Source organism: Brachyistius frenatus, unplaced genomic scaffold (assembly GCF_029030835.1).
Source record: "Brachyistius frenatus isolate BFR_SWC_R1_liver_20210118 unplaced genomic scaffold, ASM2903083v1 Contig_53, whole genome shotgun sequence".
Lineage (NCBI taxonomy): Eukaryota > Metazoa > Chordata > Actinopteri > Embiotocidae > Brachyistius > Brachyistius frenatus.
The window spans coordinates 820,001-835,000 of record NW_027210652.1 but is presented as its reverse complement, the minus strand read 5'-3'; the positions used below and the strand labels follow the sequence as shown (position 1 = coordinate 835,000).

The 15,000-nt window shown below is 42.0% G+C and overlaps 1 protein-coding gene across 3 annotated transcripts in view; it reads left to right on the top strand.

Annotated features, from left to right (window-relative positions):
* Positions 1-15,000, top strand: part of rnf38 (ring finger protein 38) — a 22,669-nt gene that overhangs the window by 437 nt on the left and 7,232 nt on the right. For all 3 annotated transcript variants that reach the window (XM_069704882.1, XM_069704879.1, XM_069704880.1), the window contains exons 2-3: positions 716-1,464; positions 14,743-14,804. In XM_069704882.1, coding sequence (XP_069560983.1) covers positions 801-1,464; positions 14,743-14,804 — 726 coding nt within the window. In that variant the 5' untranslated portion in view covers positions 716-800. The remainder of the gene's footprint in view (positions 1-715; positions 1,465-14,742; positions 14,805-15,000) is intronic.

Sequence of the window (15,000 nt, the reverse complement as noted above, 5' to 3'; positions counted from 1 at the left end):
GTTTTGTTAAAGGGACTCGAGGCGTGGGTGGTTAGCTACGGGGGTTTTTCTCTCGTGTTTTTGTCGGCGGTAGGAGGAGGAGGAGGTGGTGGAGGAGGAGGAGGTGGAGGAGGAGGTGGAGGAGGAGGTGGGGGTTGTGCGTTGGCTTGGCGAGCTAGCCGGACGACATTACGCAGACTGGCGGAACTAGTTTAAATGGACGTTAAAGTGGATAAAGTAGCTTTAAACTCGGTTCGGGGCTGAATGCGGGTGTGAGAAAGCGGCACCGCCATTATTGTACGGTTCAAAACAAGCGTTTAGCCCGGTGTGCTATGCTATTTGTCTCCCCCCCTCCTTCCCTCCTCCCTCCCCCAGCCACCATGGCCTCTCTTGTTGTGAAGCCACGAGAGAGAAATCTCTCCTGTTTATGGAGAATAAATGTTTTAAACGCGACCTTTTATACCCGCATTTGGTGTTTTAATTCACGTTAAGTTGTTGAACCAGTTTACGGGAATCACGCTGGTTTTTTTAAAAAATAATATTTTTTTTTAGAAACGTTTCTGAGGCAAAGTTGAGGGAAGTTCACTTCTTCCAAGTCGAAATTAAAACACACGTGCTTGTCAACATATGCTGTGACAGTTCACACGAACAGTTCGTTGTTGTTGTTGTTGTTGTTGTTGTTGGGCTCGGTTTAACTCTCCCACCTTTTGTATTTTTTGTGTGTGTGTGTTAACAGTGTAAAAGATTTCTCTGCGAGAGGAAACCAGGAAAAAAAAAAAAAAAAACGCAGAAAAGAAACAGAGGAAATCCCCCGAAAGGAAATGCCAATCGCAGCCGCTGGACAGCCAACGACTCGGGAGCCCAGAGTTTGCCCCCGGCTGCCCTCCACCCCGGAGCCTGTCCCTAAAGGGGCTGATTTATTCGACGAGGCGGGGGCGGCGGAGTCTGCGGAGCGAACGGAGTACGGGGGCGCGGAGGGGGGCAGAGGACTCGGGGGCTATAGTTACAGCCAGAGCGGCGCGAGGGGCTTTGTACCGGCCGGATCCACCAACGGCTCTCCGCCGCAGTCCCCAGCCGCGTCCTCCTCTTTTCTCTTCCATCCCCTTCACCCGCACCACTTGGCCATGGAGCCCCCGAGGACTCGATCGCGTTCTCGGTCTGGATATTACCAGCAGTTCGGCGTTGGGAATGGCAGTGGAATAACCGGCAACGGACTTATGGTATCCAACCCCCATCACCACCACCACCACCACCACCACAACAACAACCACCACAACAACCACCACCAGCAGCAGCAGCAGCAGCATCAGCAGCAGCAACTATATCCACAGCAGCAGCAGCAGCAGCACGGTGCCGGTTGCGCACCACTTGGAGCTCACGGCAACCACTCGGAGAACCAGCATCGAGCCCCAGGAAGTAACACCTCACCCGGCATTCAGAGGCTATCATCTGTTCCCGGAGCGCACCACCGCATCCCGGCGGCAGGTAAATGGTCCCCACTTTGTCATCGTCACCGACTGCACGTCATGTGGTAGTTTAGGCTCGAAATAAAGAGAGATAGTTATATTACACTTTTATTTTTCACACAATCTCCGAGTTGAAGGGACAGGAGTCGAGGTGTTTCATTTGTTTTTAGAGGCAAATTGAGAGAGAGGAAAAAAAATAAAATAAGAGAGGACTGCCCTGGGGTTGGCATGACACTAATGTCTGTGCATGTGTGAACACATTTGATGTACTCTAATTAGATGGGGTGTTTTATGTGCTTGCCGCTGAGCAGTAGTGTGGATGTGGTGCACAGTTTTGCACATACAGTAGGTAAATGAGCAACAGCAGTCTGTGGTGTGGACTGGAGTAGCCTCAAGCCAGCTCAACTGCTGTGCATAGTTAGTTAACCAGACTGAGTTTCTTAAGGCACTGTGGCATGTCTACTTTTACACAAATATTGATGTAGCTAGGTAACAAGGCTTACGATGTGTAGAGGCTAATCTTGTTCGAAACCAGGCATGGTCTGTTCATTTTTTGGGGGTTTTGTTTTGTTAAGACTCAGATGGGTATTTGGGAGTGCAAATGGTGGCTAAAAAAAAAACCCACACAGTGTTGGCTTTGTGGGCTGCAAAGGTGAAGTTGTGGACAAGGAAAAAAAAAAAAAAAAGAATGAAAATAGGCACTCTTCCTATATTTCTGTTGTGACACTTGTTTGTTTTAATGACAGTCTTGTAAAGGGTATAACATAGATGCCACTAACTATTACAGATGCTGTTTTTTCACATTCACGTGATTTAAAAAAAGAAAAGAAAAAGCATAGTACATTGGACAAGAGAATCAGCTTACCTAGGATGTCTCTTGTTATATAAATAACATTGGTCTTGGCCTCGAACAGATAGCCTGCGCAGTTCTTGTCTTCTGTATGGACATATTCTGTTTCAGTTAAAGGGGCTCTTTACTAATTGCTACCTGGCTAACTTCTGCCGTGGTGTTTTTCTTTCTCACTGCAAGGCAAAACTCAGCGAGAGGTTGAGCGGACTGGTGCTGGGTGGAGAATACATGCGAGGGCACTCTCACACAGCGAATGCAGTGTAGTGGACCATATAACATTAAAAACAGCACAGCTTGAGTTTCACATTCACTCAGGCTATGGGAAAGTCTTTCTTTCACTGAAGCTAATGGCACACCGAACAGGCTTCTCAGGTTTGGACGTACCTTCTGTAGTTAGTAGTTGTTAACAGCTGTGTTTTCAGGAACATTTTAGAGATTTAAAAAAAAAAATTTAATGAAAAAAATTGTAAAGAAAAAAAAAATATATACATTTGCACCTATAAATCCTCATGTAACAATGTTGAAAGTATTTGTAGAACAATTTGGAAGCAGACTTACTAGTTGAACTGATTTGACTTGTTTGGATAGGTTAATAGGCACTAAAAACTAACAACCCCAGTCATTCCTCTCACTAAGCAACGCGCATATGACAGATGATGTAGTCACTATTCAGTTAGCTGGAGTCACTGCTGTGTTTGTTTTGGGCACACAGTTCTGTGACGCAGTAAAAGTGAGGTAATTTTGATAGAGCATAGGAAGTTTGTGGCCTTTAGTGAGACTCTGTCAATACAAAAACAAGACAGTCTGCATATGTGTGTACACAACATAACTGAACAACCGTGCATGGAAACTGGCATTACCTGCCTGGGAGAGTGAGAGTAAGTAAGATGGAAAAAAACAAAACCGCTGAACCCACATAAACAAACAAAGGCTCCTGCTGGAATCCCTGCCTATAGGTTGTCTAAGCAGTGTGAGTGTTTTGTGTCTACTTTAAGGGTGACCGGGTGTCGGGGCAACTAAGTTCTGTGTTAGATAAATGAGTAAAATATAACTAAAGACATAGAGATAGGTTTGTCTTCAGAGGTTACTGGTCCGCTGTGTGCTCGGTGACAGTAGCGTGGCTGTTACATGAAGAATAGCTCCAATCGATAGATAGAATGACGATATCGTATTTCCATTCAAATTGATTTGGATCTAGAGTCGAAGGCACGGGCTAAAAAAAAAAAAAAAAATCCACTGACTCGTTAACCACAATCTTTTCAACCAGACCTGAAATACAAAGCACTCACACAAAAAAAGAAAATGGTAATTTGAAAAGAATTCATGTGGTTGTACATGTGTACGCTCATGTTTTACATATGTACTTAAATAGATGATACATCTTGCAAAAAAAAAAAAAAAAAAAGGATAGGCATGAAAGTGTCTGTGCTTGCAGTGTTTTGTTTAAAAGATTATTGTATTTGAATCTGGAGTGCTATTTACATTGTAAATCTAGCCAGAGGAAGCGATGGGACTAATGTATAGTTGAATATTCTCTTACAAGAGTGAAGCAGCTGGCTAGCTGGACCATTTCCCAACACTACACACCTTTTATTAGACCTTCTTTCCATTCCCAGAATGGGTCTTGCTTGTTGGGAGAGAGTGACAGAGAGGGAGAGGTACTTAATCCATTCTTCCCATGCTAGTCACCTGCATTGGGCATGAAAGATAATGATATCCTGTACTCTTCAAGCCCTCCCTCTCCCTCCTCTCCTGGCAGTCTGTTGTAATTCATTTGGTCCCTATTCTCCTCTTTGTGCCTTGTTCTTTCATGCTTGTTTCATATTGTTTGTAGTGCATACTTTTTTTTTTTCCCCTTTTCCTTTCCTATTCATGCCATTTTTTTCTTTTTATCTCATATAATGTTCACATAACTTTGCCTGCCCACCAGTTTAGGATATTATAGTGTTGGGAGGTTGGGAGACTCCTGCAAGCTCATGTCTGCAAAAAAGAGAAGCACAGGAAATGTCAAGAAAAGGCTTTAAACTGCTTCAAAATTGGTCCAAGTGGATAAAAACATCCTCTTTAGCGGCTGGTGTCCTCCCCTGATTCTGACCCACCTCTGTCACAGCCTGTCCTCTTTTAGTCACATTCATTTCTCCCTCCCCTCTGGAGCAGCCAACCCTTTCTGTACCCCTCCGGTCCATTTTCTTTGGCCTCCTCCCTCACATTTGTCTAATGGATGGATCGTTTTAATGGATTGCCCAAAGCAGCCGAGAGGCGGACACTCCCGCCACTCTACCTCTACCCCTCCACTGCACTCCTATCCTCTCCATCCTTCTGTCTGTAGCAGAAGTGGAAACATGGACTGTGGTTTCTTTTTTTTTTTTAATATACTTTCCTTTGTCTTGTCACCCAGGCAACCTCTCCCCCCTCTCCCCCTCTCCCCCTCCTCCTCCAGTTGGAAGAGAAACTCTTTCACATGGATTGACTGAGTAGCAGGGGTTCCTTGCTGCTCTGTCACTCCAAATAAACAACTAAGCAGTCACTTTGTCCAGTGAGAGAAGATCCTCGGGATGGTGGCGAGTGACCTTAAATTAGCTCATAATCTGAGGGAAGGGCTCTGATCTGGTTGGGAAAAAGAAATGTGCCTCTAAGAGGGAGTGGAAGGGAGAATGCCAGAGGTCACCAAAGGCCTCGAGAAAGGTCAGTATCGGAAAGAGCAGAAGAGAAGTGCAAAAAAAAACAAAAAAAAACTGAGCTGGAAAAGAAAGAGAGGAGGTGGGATTTGGCAGTCAAAGGGAGTGTGGTGAGGAAGTGCCGGACATGAGATTTAGGGAAGGTCAGGCGCAGTGAGGGGATGAGGCAGGGAAAGGGAGAGATAATTAGACTGGGGGGCCGGGGAGTAATAGCAAAAGGAGGATGTGAACAAATTTCATGGAATAGGGCTGACTGCGGAGGAGGCGTAGCATCTCATGAGTATTACTTTAAGCAAAACACAGAGAGGAAGCACGCCTTACAGAGTGTGCAATCTGGGAGGAGGCGTGGATACTGTGACTTAGAAAAGAGACAGATGAAGCAAGTATTAGCCGGGAGCAGATGGAGGCACGGGGAAGGCAGAGGAGGTGATTGAAGTCGAGATCAGCCCTAAGTTTTTTGTTGTTGTTGTTGAGCATAGGTGAAGTTATGCGTCGGAAAGGAATGCGTGAATGTAGAGTGAATTAAGGACGAGGATGGGAGGGAAGTGTTTTTTTTGCTTCTGCTGTTTGAATACTAGCCTGTTGATATGATGGCCTGTCCACTAATTTTTTAATTTTTCACCTCAGGTTGCTCTTGTAGCAACTCTGTGTCCCAACAGTTTGGCATCAACTGCTCAATATGTCCTTCCCCATTTCTACCTCTTGTTGTCCCTTTTCCTCCTTCTGGTTTGAACCGACACCGCTCACATACATGTAATGAGTACCTGGCTGTTGATTGAGGGAGTAACTGAGTTTGTTTTGGATAATTTGTAGAATTAAAGATGTAAAAAAACAACAACACTATCCTTTCAATTTCAAACCTCTTTGCCGCATAATCCACTTCTCTGCTGTCCACACATATGCCGAGTTTATTTCGACCAGTCATCATTTTTGACAACATATAGCTGAATGCTACAGCCATCGAAGATTCAGGACTTCTTGGAGTTTTATTCTGGCAAAACAAGCACAGTTTAAACATACTGTGCGTACAGATGGGTGGCTAAGCAGGATGGGAGAGAAATTTCAGCAAGATATTGCAATGAATTGAAGGTTCTGTGGTTGTTGTTGTGACATCCTTTAAGCCTATAGGTTGTCAGTATTTGAAACCCAGGTTATATTTTGGGTAGAATTTTATGTTCTTGTTTTTACTGGACATTTAACAGTATGTGAAGACTGTTAATTAATTTATGTACTCATTAAATCATTGGAGGTCTCCAAACTAGTAAACTGGCACTTCCCAAATTACGAAATAATTATATTCTTTTTGATTTTCATATCAAGCTATTGTCAGTGGAGCTTAGTTTCACAGAAGGACAAAGTGCTGATAGAAAAAAAACTTTACTAATTAATGACTTATTTAGTTAAACTTGTGAACACAATAACTCAAGAACAACACATAGCAGTAACTTTATATTTTACCTTCAGCTACCCAATAAGGATTAAATGAGTATGACGAGAGTTGCTGCAATATTGACATGTAATGAGGCAAAACTGGTGATTTTGCAAATTCTGCTTTCATTCTTGTAAACAAACAACTTGTACTATGAGCATATGTGTTTGGACAGACCTTTTGTAAGACAGTCCACATGTAGTGGTACCTGTTGAACAAAAACAAAAATACCTCTGTGTGCTTGTGTGTGTCTTCACTTTTGTATTTCCTCCACTTAAATTAAGTGGCATTTACCCTTTTTATTATTAGGAACATAAACACATCTTGTTGTCACTGTGCCAAAATGAAAGAACACGTAATATTTAATCGAATTTTCATCCAGAAACTTAAACAAATCCTCTAAACGTGGAGACATTGATCTCGGGTTTAATAAATTGTGCATCGGTTGCCCCCAAAGACGCAGATTTAAGTACATTTCTAACGAGCTATTTTCCATCGGCTCCTCAGAATGTAATTTCAATGAGCTGACAACTCGGTTTGTGGGAATAAAGTCCCGATTTTATGATGTGAAGAAGAGAATTAAGACCGTCATCTGTCTCTCTCCTTTTCTGCCTATTAGCACCTCTCCCCTAACACGGTCTCTCAGATGGTTTCTGTCTTTCAGTGGGAGATTGTGAAGACAGAAGGGGGAGGGTGGGGGTTGGGGGTGAGGGGTGGGGTGGGGAGTGAGAAAGCGCAGGGAGTGTGAGGGAGTGGTTAGCTCTGTGTATTCCCTCTATCTCCCCCTGACTTGGAGTGTTTATGTGCACGCATGCACATGCATGCTAACTTGATGCCTGGGTGGGCCGGGAGCAGGACTGAGAGAAACGTACGCGTTCAGATCCATGACATCACTGACGAAAGATCCTTCCCGTCGGTGCACTGAGAAGGAGTTGGTGGCACATAAATGACATTTCACTGGAAAATACTCCTATTGATTAATAGACTGTCTACTATGGATCTGTTATTGGCAGTGAAACCAGAGGGAGGGGGGGAGGGGGTGCTTGGCAATACAGTCAGGCAGGCATCGTCCTTTAGCTGTGAGTGTGTGTTTCAGTGCTGGGGGCCTGTGATGGCATGCTTTCAAGTTTATTTTCAAAATAAATGTGTCATTTTCAACGGTTGCTTTTGATTGGTTTAGCCGTCACAAGTTCATGTGTACTCAAATTAAAGCTCAGCACAGAAAAATGTCCCCCTTCAATAAAGTAATGTTAAAAAAACAAACAAACAAACTACCGTCCAGTGTGAAACTGCATACACATACATCATTTGTAACGCAATAGTAGTACAGTATCTTGACGTGGCGACGCAAACAAATGTTGTTTTACTGGTCAGAGTTCGCCTGTTAAATGTGTATCCTATTACCTAATATTAATGACATTAAGTTTATGAGCAATGTTTGCACATAAAAGCCTGTGTGTGTGTGTGTGTGTGTGTGTATATAGAGGGGTTAAAGCTGAAATATGAAAACACTATGTATATTACAGGTGCAATGTAATATGTGCACATAAGGGGTTTCTGAATAGCACATGAGCTTGTAAATGAGTTTATGTTCCCATCTTCCAGTTTTCCATTCCTTCTTCGTGTTCTGTTGTGATGTGCATGTTGTGATTCGGGCCAAAGCAACACTGCAGCCGCCCAAAAAAAAACCAACAAAAAAAACACAATAACTTGTCCGTTGAAGCACGCTGCGTGCAGACAATCTGCACATGTTTCGCAGACGGCGGTATTTAAATGGTCAAACAAGAGGGGAAGAAGTGCAGGATTGAGGAGCAACCTCAAGGACCGCAGCAATAACACAACAGAAAAAGATGATGATGATGAGGAAGTAGTTGTAGGAGGACAATGAAGTGGGAGAGACTTGGTACAATCTTTCTTTACACACACACACACACACACACACACACACACACACACACACACACACACGCCCTCGCTCTAGCAGTGAAGCAGGTAATGGCTGGGCAAACGTTACATACCTGCCTATTTTGAGACTGGATATCAGCTTGTCACTTGACTGCTTTGGTGTGAAGTGTGCTGTGACACGTGTTCAGGAGGCGGGATGATGTGAGAGCTTTGCATACATACACATAATATATATATATACACACATATATATATACACACACACACACACACACACACATATATATATATATATATGCACACACATATATATATTGGGGCAAAAAAGTATTTAGTCAGCCACCAATTGTGCAAGTTCTCCCACTTAAAAAGATGAGAGAGGCCTGTAATTTTCATCATAGGTATACCTAAACTATGAGAGACAAAATGAGAAAAAGAATTCCTAAAAATCACATTGTCTGATTTTTAAAGAATATATTTGCAAATTATGGTGGAAAATAAGTATTTGGTCAATAACAAAAGTTCATCTCAATACTTTGTTATATACCCTTTGTTGGCAATGACAGAGGTCAAACGTTTTCTGTAAGTCTTCACAAGCTTTTCACACACTGCCGCTGGTATTTTGGCCCATTCCTCCATGCAGATCTCCTCTAGAGCAGTGATGTTTTGGGGCTGTCGCTGGGCAACACAGACTTTCAACTCCCTCCACAGATTTTCTATGGGGTTGAGATCTGGAGACTGGCTAGGCCACTCCAGGACCTTGAAATGCTTCTTACGAAGCCACTCCTTCGTTGCCCGGGCGGTGTGTTTGGGATCATTGTCATGCTGAAAGACCCAGCCACGTTTCATCTTCAATGCCCTTGCTGATGGAAGGAGGTTTTCACTCAAAATCTCACGATACATGGTCCCATTCATTCTTTCCTTTACATGGATCAGTCGTCCTGGTCCCCTTGCAGAAAAACAGCCCCAAAGCATGATGTTTCCACCCCCATGCTTCACAGTAGGTATGGTGTTCTTTGGATGCAACTCGGCATTCTTTCTCCTCCAAACACGACGAGTTGAGTTTTTACTAAAACGTTCTATTTTGGTTTCATCTGACCATATGACATTCTCCCAATCCTCTTCTGGATCATCCAAATGCTCTCTAGCAAACTTCAGACGGGCCTGGACATGTACTGGCTTAAGCAGGGGGACACGTCTGGCACTGCAGGATTTGAGTCCCTGGCGGCGTAGTGTGTTACTGATGGTAGCCTTTGTTACTTTGGTCCCAGCTCTCTGCAGGTCATTCACGAGGTCCCCCCTTGTGGTTCTGGGATTTTTGTTCACCGTTCTTGTGATCATTTTGGCCCCACGGGGTGAGATCTTGCGTGAAGCCCCAGATCGAGGGAGATTATCAGTGGTCTTGTATGTCTTCCATTTTCTAATAATTGCTCCCACAGTTGATTTCTTCACACCAAGCTGCTTACCTATTGCAGATTCAGTCTTCCCAGCCTGGTGCAGGTCTACAATTTTGTTTCTGGTGTCCTTTGACAGCTCTTTGGTCTTGGCCATAGTGGAGTTTGGAGTGTGACTGTTTGAGGTTGTGGACAGGTGTCTTTTATACTGATAACAAGTTCAAACAGGTGCCATTAATACAGGTAACGAGTGGAGGACAGAGGAGCCTCTTAAAGAAGAAGTTACAGGTCTGTGAGAGCCAGAAATCTTGCTTGTTTGTAGGTGACCAAATACTTATTTTACCGAGGAATTGACCAATTAATTCATTTAAAATCCTACAATGTGATTTCCTGGATTCTTTCTCCCCATTCTGTCTCTCATAGTTAAAGTGTACCTATGATGAAAATTACAGGTGTTTCTCATCTTTTTAAGTGGGAGAACTTGCACAATTGGTGGCTGACTAAATACTTTTTTGCCCCACTGTATACGTACATATATATATGTATGTATGTATATATATATGTATGTATATATATATGTGTAAAATGTAATGTACGTGTAGCATAAACACACACACACACACACACACATATATATATATATATATATATATATATGTGTATATATATGTGTATATATATTTCTTGACTTTCTGCTTGTTACGTAAACGGGTGCAAGTTGTGCAGAAGTCTGCGTGGTTTCTGTCTATTTTGCTTCTTGTTGCCGTTGAGCTGGGGATTTGTAAGGTAAGCCTGTCACTTAACCGTATCTATCATCTTATCTATCCAACCCACTCTTTCCATTCACCCACTCTCTCCTTGTGTTGCTTTTTTTATTTTATTTTTTTCTGATTTGACATGCGAGAGGATGAGGTAGTTTAATAGAGAGAGAGAGAGAGAGAGAGAGGGCTGATGGAGATCTTGGGCGGAGATGGTGCGATAGGGCAAAGAAAGGAAATGTGGATGCTGTGCGATAACGCAGCAGGAATATGGGAAGAGAGGCAAGGCCGGCAGATAGGGAAATAGATCGGCGGCAGGGAGGGGTGGTGATGAAGTGATGGAGAGTGTGAGGAGGAGGATGTGTAAGGAGGGTGTCTGAGCTGAGTGCACAGGGGGGAGGGAGGGAGGGAGGGATGAGTAAGGGAGGGAGAGGTGAAGGAAATGGATAGAAATAGCTGATGCACTCTGAGGCTTACAGAAAATCAATAGCAGTCAAGAGGGGAAGGCACAACCCCCACCCTCCCACCTCTCTCTGACTGTTCTCTCACCCTCCACTGCTCTCTCTCTCGTGGTCCACACACACACACACACACACACACACACACACACACACACACACACACACACACACACACACACACACACACACACACACACACACACACACACACACACACACACACACACACACACACACACACACACACACACACACACACACACACACACACACACCATGTCTGTTCCTGTCTCCCCTTCCTCCTCAGTGCTCTCACCCTTTTTATATGTGTCTCCAGCCCTTGTCCTCTTCTTCTGCATCTCCACTTTGCCCACATTTCTGTCCTCTTCTTCCCCTCCATCCCATGTTGTTTTTCCCAAAGCGATTTTTCTGCAGCTGTTGGGAAGATGTGAAAACAGGATGAGTTTATGTGCTTCACTCTGCACACTGCTACTTAAGATACTGTTCATTGCAGCTATGTTTATTGTAATGTTTTTGCCTGCACGTATTTATGTGATCCAACTTTGTTGGGACTTTCAAAGCTGGTAAATTGTGATTTATTATTTTTCGCTGCAGCTTCTGAGGTCAAACTTGTGTCTTTCTTTAGTACTTTAATTTAACAATAATTCTCCATCTTGATGCGGTCTGTGGTTTTATTGTTCTAGCAGTATTTACATTGTGGCGTTATAGATTTATACAAAAAGCAAAAAACTCTCATTACCTATGAATATTTCCTTCTCACACAACCACACTTACTTCATTATTGGACACCTTTTCATCTCAGCTTTGAGTTTTTCTTTTTTTTTTTATAGAAAATGACACCTTGGCAGCGTGTTACTGTCACTACGACTGGGTGTTGAGCTATGATAGTTTTATGGCACTCACCCAATTGCTCTGGTACGGTCTAGTATTTTTTTTAGTAAAATTTGTTTTTTAGGGACATTTATAAACTTTAGCTACAGAAACTAACATTAGATACTCCCTCTCTAAAGTGCATGAAAACTAAAGATTTAAACTGTAGTGTATTGTGTAATTTTCTTTTTTCTTTATTGAAACATTCAGAAAACTATCAACATGGTTTTATAAAGGAACATATTATCAAAGCTTACCCTCCCCTCCAAAATACTTTGAATTTCTGTGTACGTGTTGTGGCCCGTTTATGTAAAAAGCTCTTCATTAACATTATCATTAGATATCATCACTTTCAGGTTGGAGATCTTTAAACGGTTACCACAAATAAAATGTTCAAACTAGACATGTTTGTGATAGTGACGACAGTCTAAGCTGATATTTGTGCTGTAAATGTGCTTTTCTTTTTTACCTTAAAGTTTTTTTTTTACATTTTTTTTATTTTTTATTATTGACTTTATATTCAGTGGTTTGTTAGTGTTTCAATGATTTCATCATTCCCTCCTCCACCAGTCCCGTTATCTGTTATTCTTTTCAATATTTTCCCATCAACATTTGCAACACTAACCTACGAGTCACAGTGTGTTCATGCGGACACTTCTGTTCTGGTTCTTGTCTTCAAGGCTCTTGAGCCGTGCTGCTGTCTCACGGTCCAGCTCTCCCCTTTTTCTTCTGTTTACTCAGGAATTACACTGAGACTACACAAACGATACCACATTGACATTTTAACACTAACCGCCGTCTCACCGGGGAAAAGACGATTCGTGAAGTGTTATATACAGAAGCCCCGGATTTCTTTTATATAAACCTAGTTTAAATTTCATAATATCCACGGAATATTCCTTATCAGCGTTTTTCTAGAATTTCGTAGATATCGGTGAAGAGTTTACCATTTCCCATTGTAATTCATACTGCAATGCCACCATTCAGCTTTCCTTCGGGGTGGGGGGGCTAACTGCAGAAACTAAATTGTGTGCGGTCTGTTAGTCCAACAGTGGGCATGATGTCATTGAAACATTTTAGAGCCGCTCTACAGAGTGAATCGAACTGAATGACTCGTCTCTGACTCAATTTACAGGACTCTGACAACGTGCGAGTGAGATCATATTCATGGAGGGAGCTGGATTTTTGCCCATTGTGATCAGTGAATGAGTGTCATACAGGATTGCGCTGTGCAGCCGGGGAGTCCCGTGAAAGCTTCACCAGTACTTCATCCTAAATCAGTGCAGGAGAAATAGTCTTTTAGCCGGTTTTCACTCCACTAAAATCAGCTTTACTCACCTCAACCCTTTCAATCCATTTAGTATTTTGCTTGCTCTAGGGATTTGAGTATGGGAGGACATTTTTTTCATTTTTTTTTTATTTTAGGTTTGAGGATTTCAGTTGTGAAAACCTCACTCTGTCTACCTCTTGTTTCCCTTTCTCTCCTTCCTTTCCTCTTTGTTGTCAGTCATAGCTTTTCTTCAAAGAGGGAGGCTGAGAGCAGGAAAAATCCCTCAAACAAACAGCCGATAGGTGAAAAAAAAAAAAAATTCTCTTTTGCATCTTATTCCATTCTAGTTGAGCTTTCCTCATCTTTTATTGTAAAGGTAGCCCGGTGTGCCCTTGGGAGTGCTTACCCTTGGTGTGTATACCACCGCCACCATCTGTGGTGAGGACGTCCCCAACCAAAGACGTGCCCACCATGACAAAGGCAAAACAAAAGCCCCAATATTTAGAAAAAGAGATGAAAGGATTGTGGACAAACAAAAGAGTAAAAGTCTTAGCTGTGATGCAAGCGGCGGTATCGTCAGAAAGCTTCTCTAATCCAGGATTACTGTGTTTATTCTGCATGTATGTGTGTGTGTGTGTGTGTATCTCCAGCCTCTGATCCAAGACAAGAATGTACCATATGTGTTTCAGTCACTTTTTTTCCATACACATGGTCAGCAACCTTTCTCACAAACATGTTGTCATTGTTTTTTTCATTGTTCTGTATTAAATCCAAGTCGCGTTCGAACAGTAACAACAAAAGGATTAAATGAACTGCATGTAGATAAACACGGGGACTCCACACAACGACGGGGTATAATGGTGCTATCGGTTTCAACAAAGGGTATTATCAACATGTTTTGAATGTTGTATTGCACAATACGAAATGAATACAGTGGACCATGTCCTTAAAATACATTCAAACCCCTGCAGAGAGCAGGAGAAGACCTTTTTGAATGCAAGGTGTCATACTAGTTATACATTTTTTTATATATAGATATAGGAAAGTGTAGAAAATAGATTTGGACTAATGGTATACTTAAAACGAGATTCAATTTTCAATGGCTTCTTTGAATCGAAGCAATTCAAAGCCATCATTTTCACAACTCAAGGTCTGCTCTGGATGCCTCATGGTATGGAGGCATTTCAGGGAAATAAGCTGTTGGTTCTATTTTTTTTTCTTTTATCAGAAATGTATAGTGTGTATGTGTGTGTGTGTATTATATATATATTTCTATATTATATTTCTATATATTTTATATATATATATATATTTTTTTAACCTTTATTTTACCAGGAAATTCCATTGAGATCAAAATCTCTTTCACAAGCGAGACCCGGCCGAGATAGCAGCCGTACACTCACAAACATTGAAATGCAGCTTACACAACATAATATACAAAATCCACAATGAAACAGTGACTCAACCACAGTGACCTCCTGAGATGAACAAACACGTGACTCGGTCAGCAAATACATGAATTCACCAATTGATAAGAGTGTGTTTTTTATTTTTTATTTTAGATTGATATGTTGATTTATTTCGCATTTTAATTTGTGTAAATCTGAGGTGCTCCAGTTATAAAATGTGTGACCTATTGTTGTCTTTCCGTCCCTGTGCAGGAGCCTCCGGTGGGTCCTACCACTGCCACCCGGACCTGGCGTACGGAGACGAGAGCGACAAGGTAAAGACACTTTTTACGTAAAAATAAAGGACCGTTTTTGAGTTGAAACAAAATTAAAAAAAAATAAATAATATATATTATTTTATATATATATAATAATAATAATAATAATTATTATTATTATTATTATTATAAAAAAAATAAATAACAGCAAGCCACCTTTTCAGTGAAGCTTTAGCTTTGAGGAGTGCTTGAT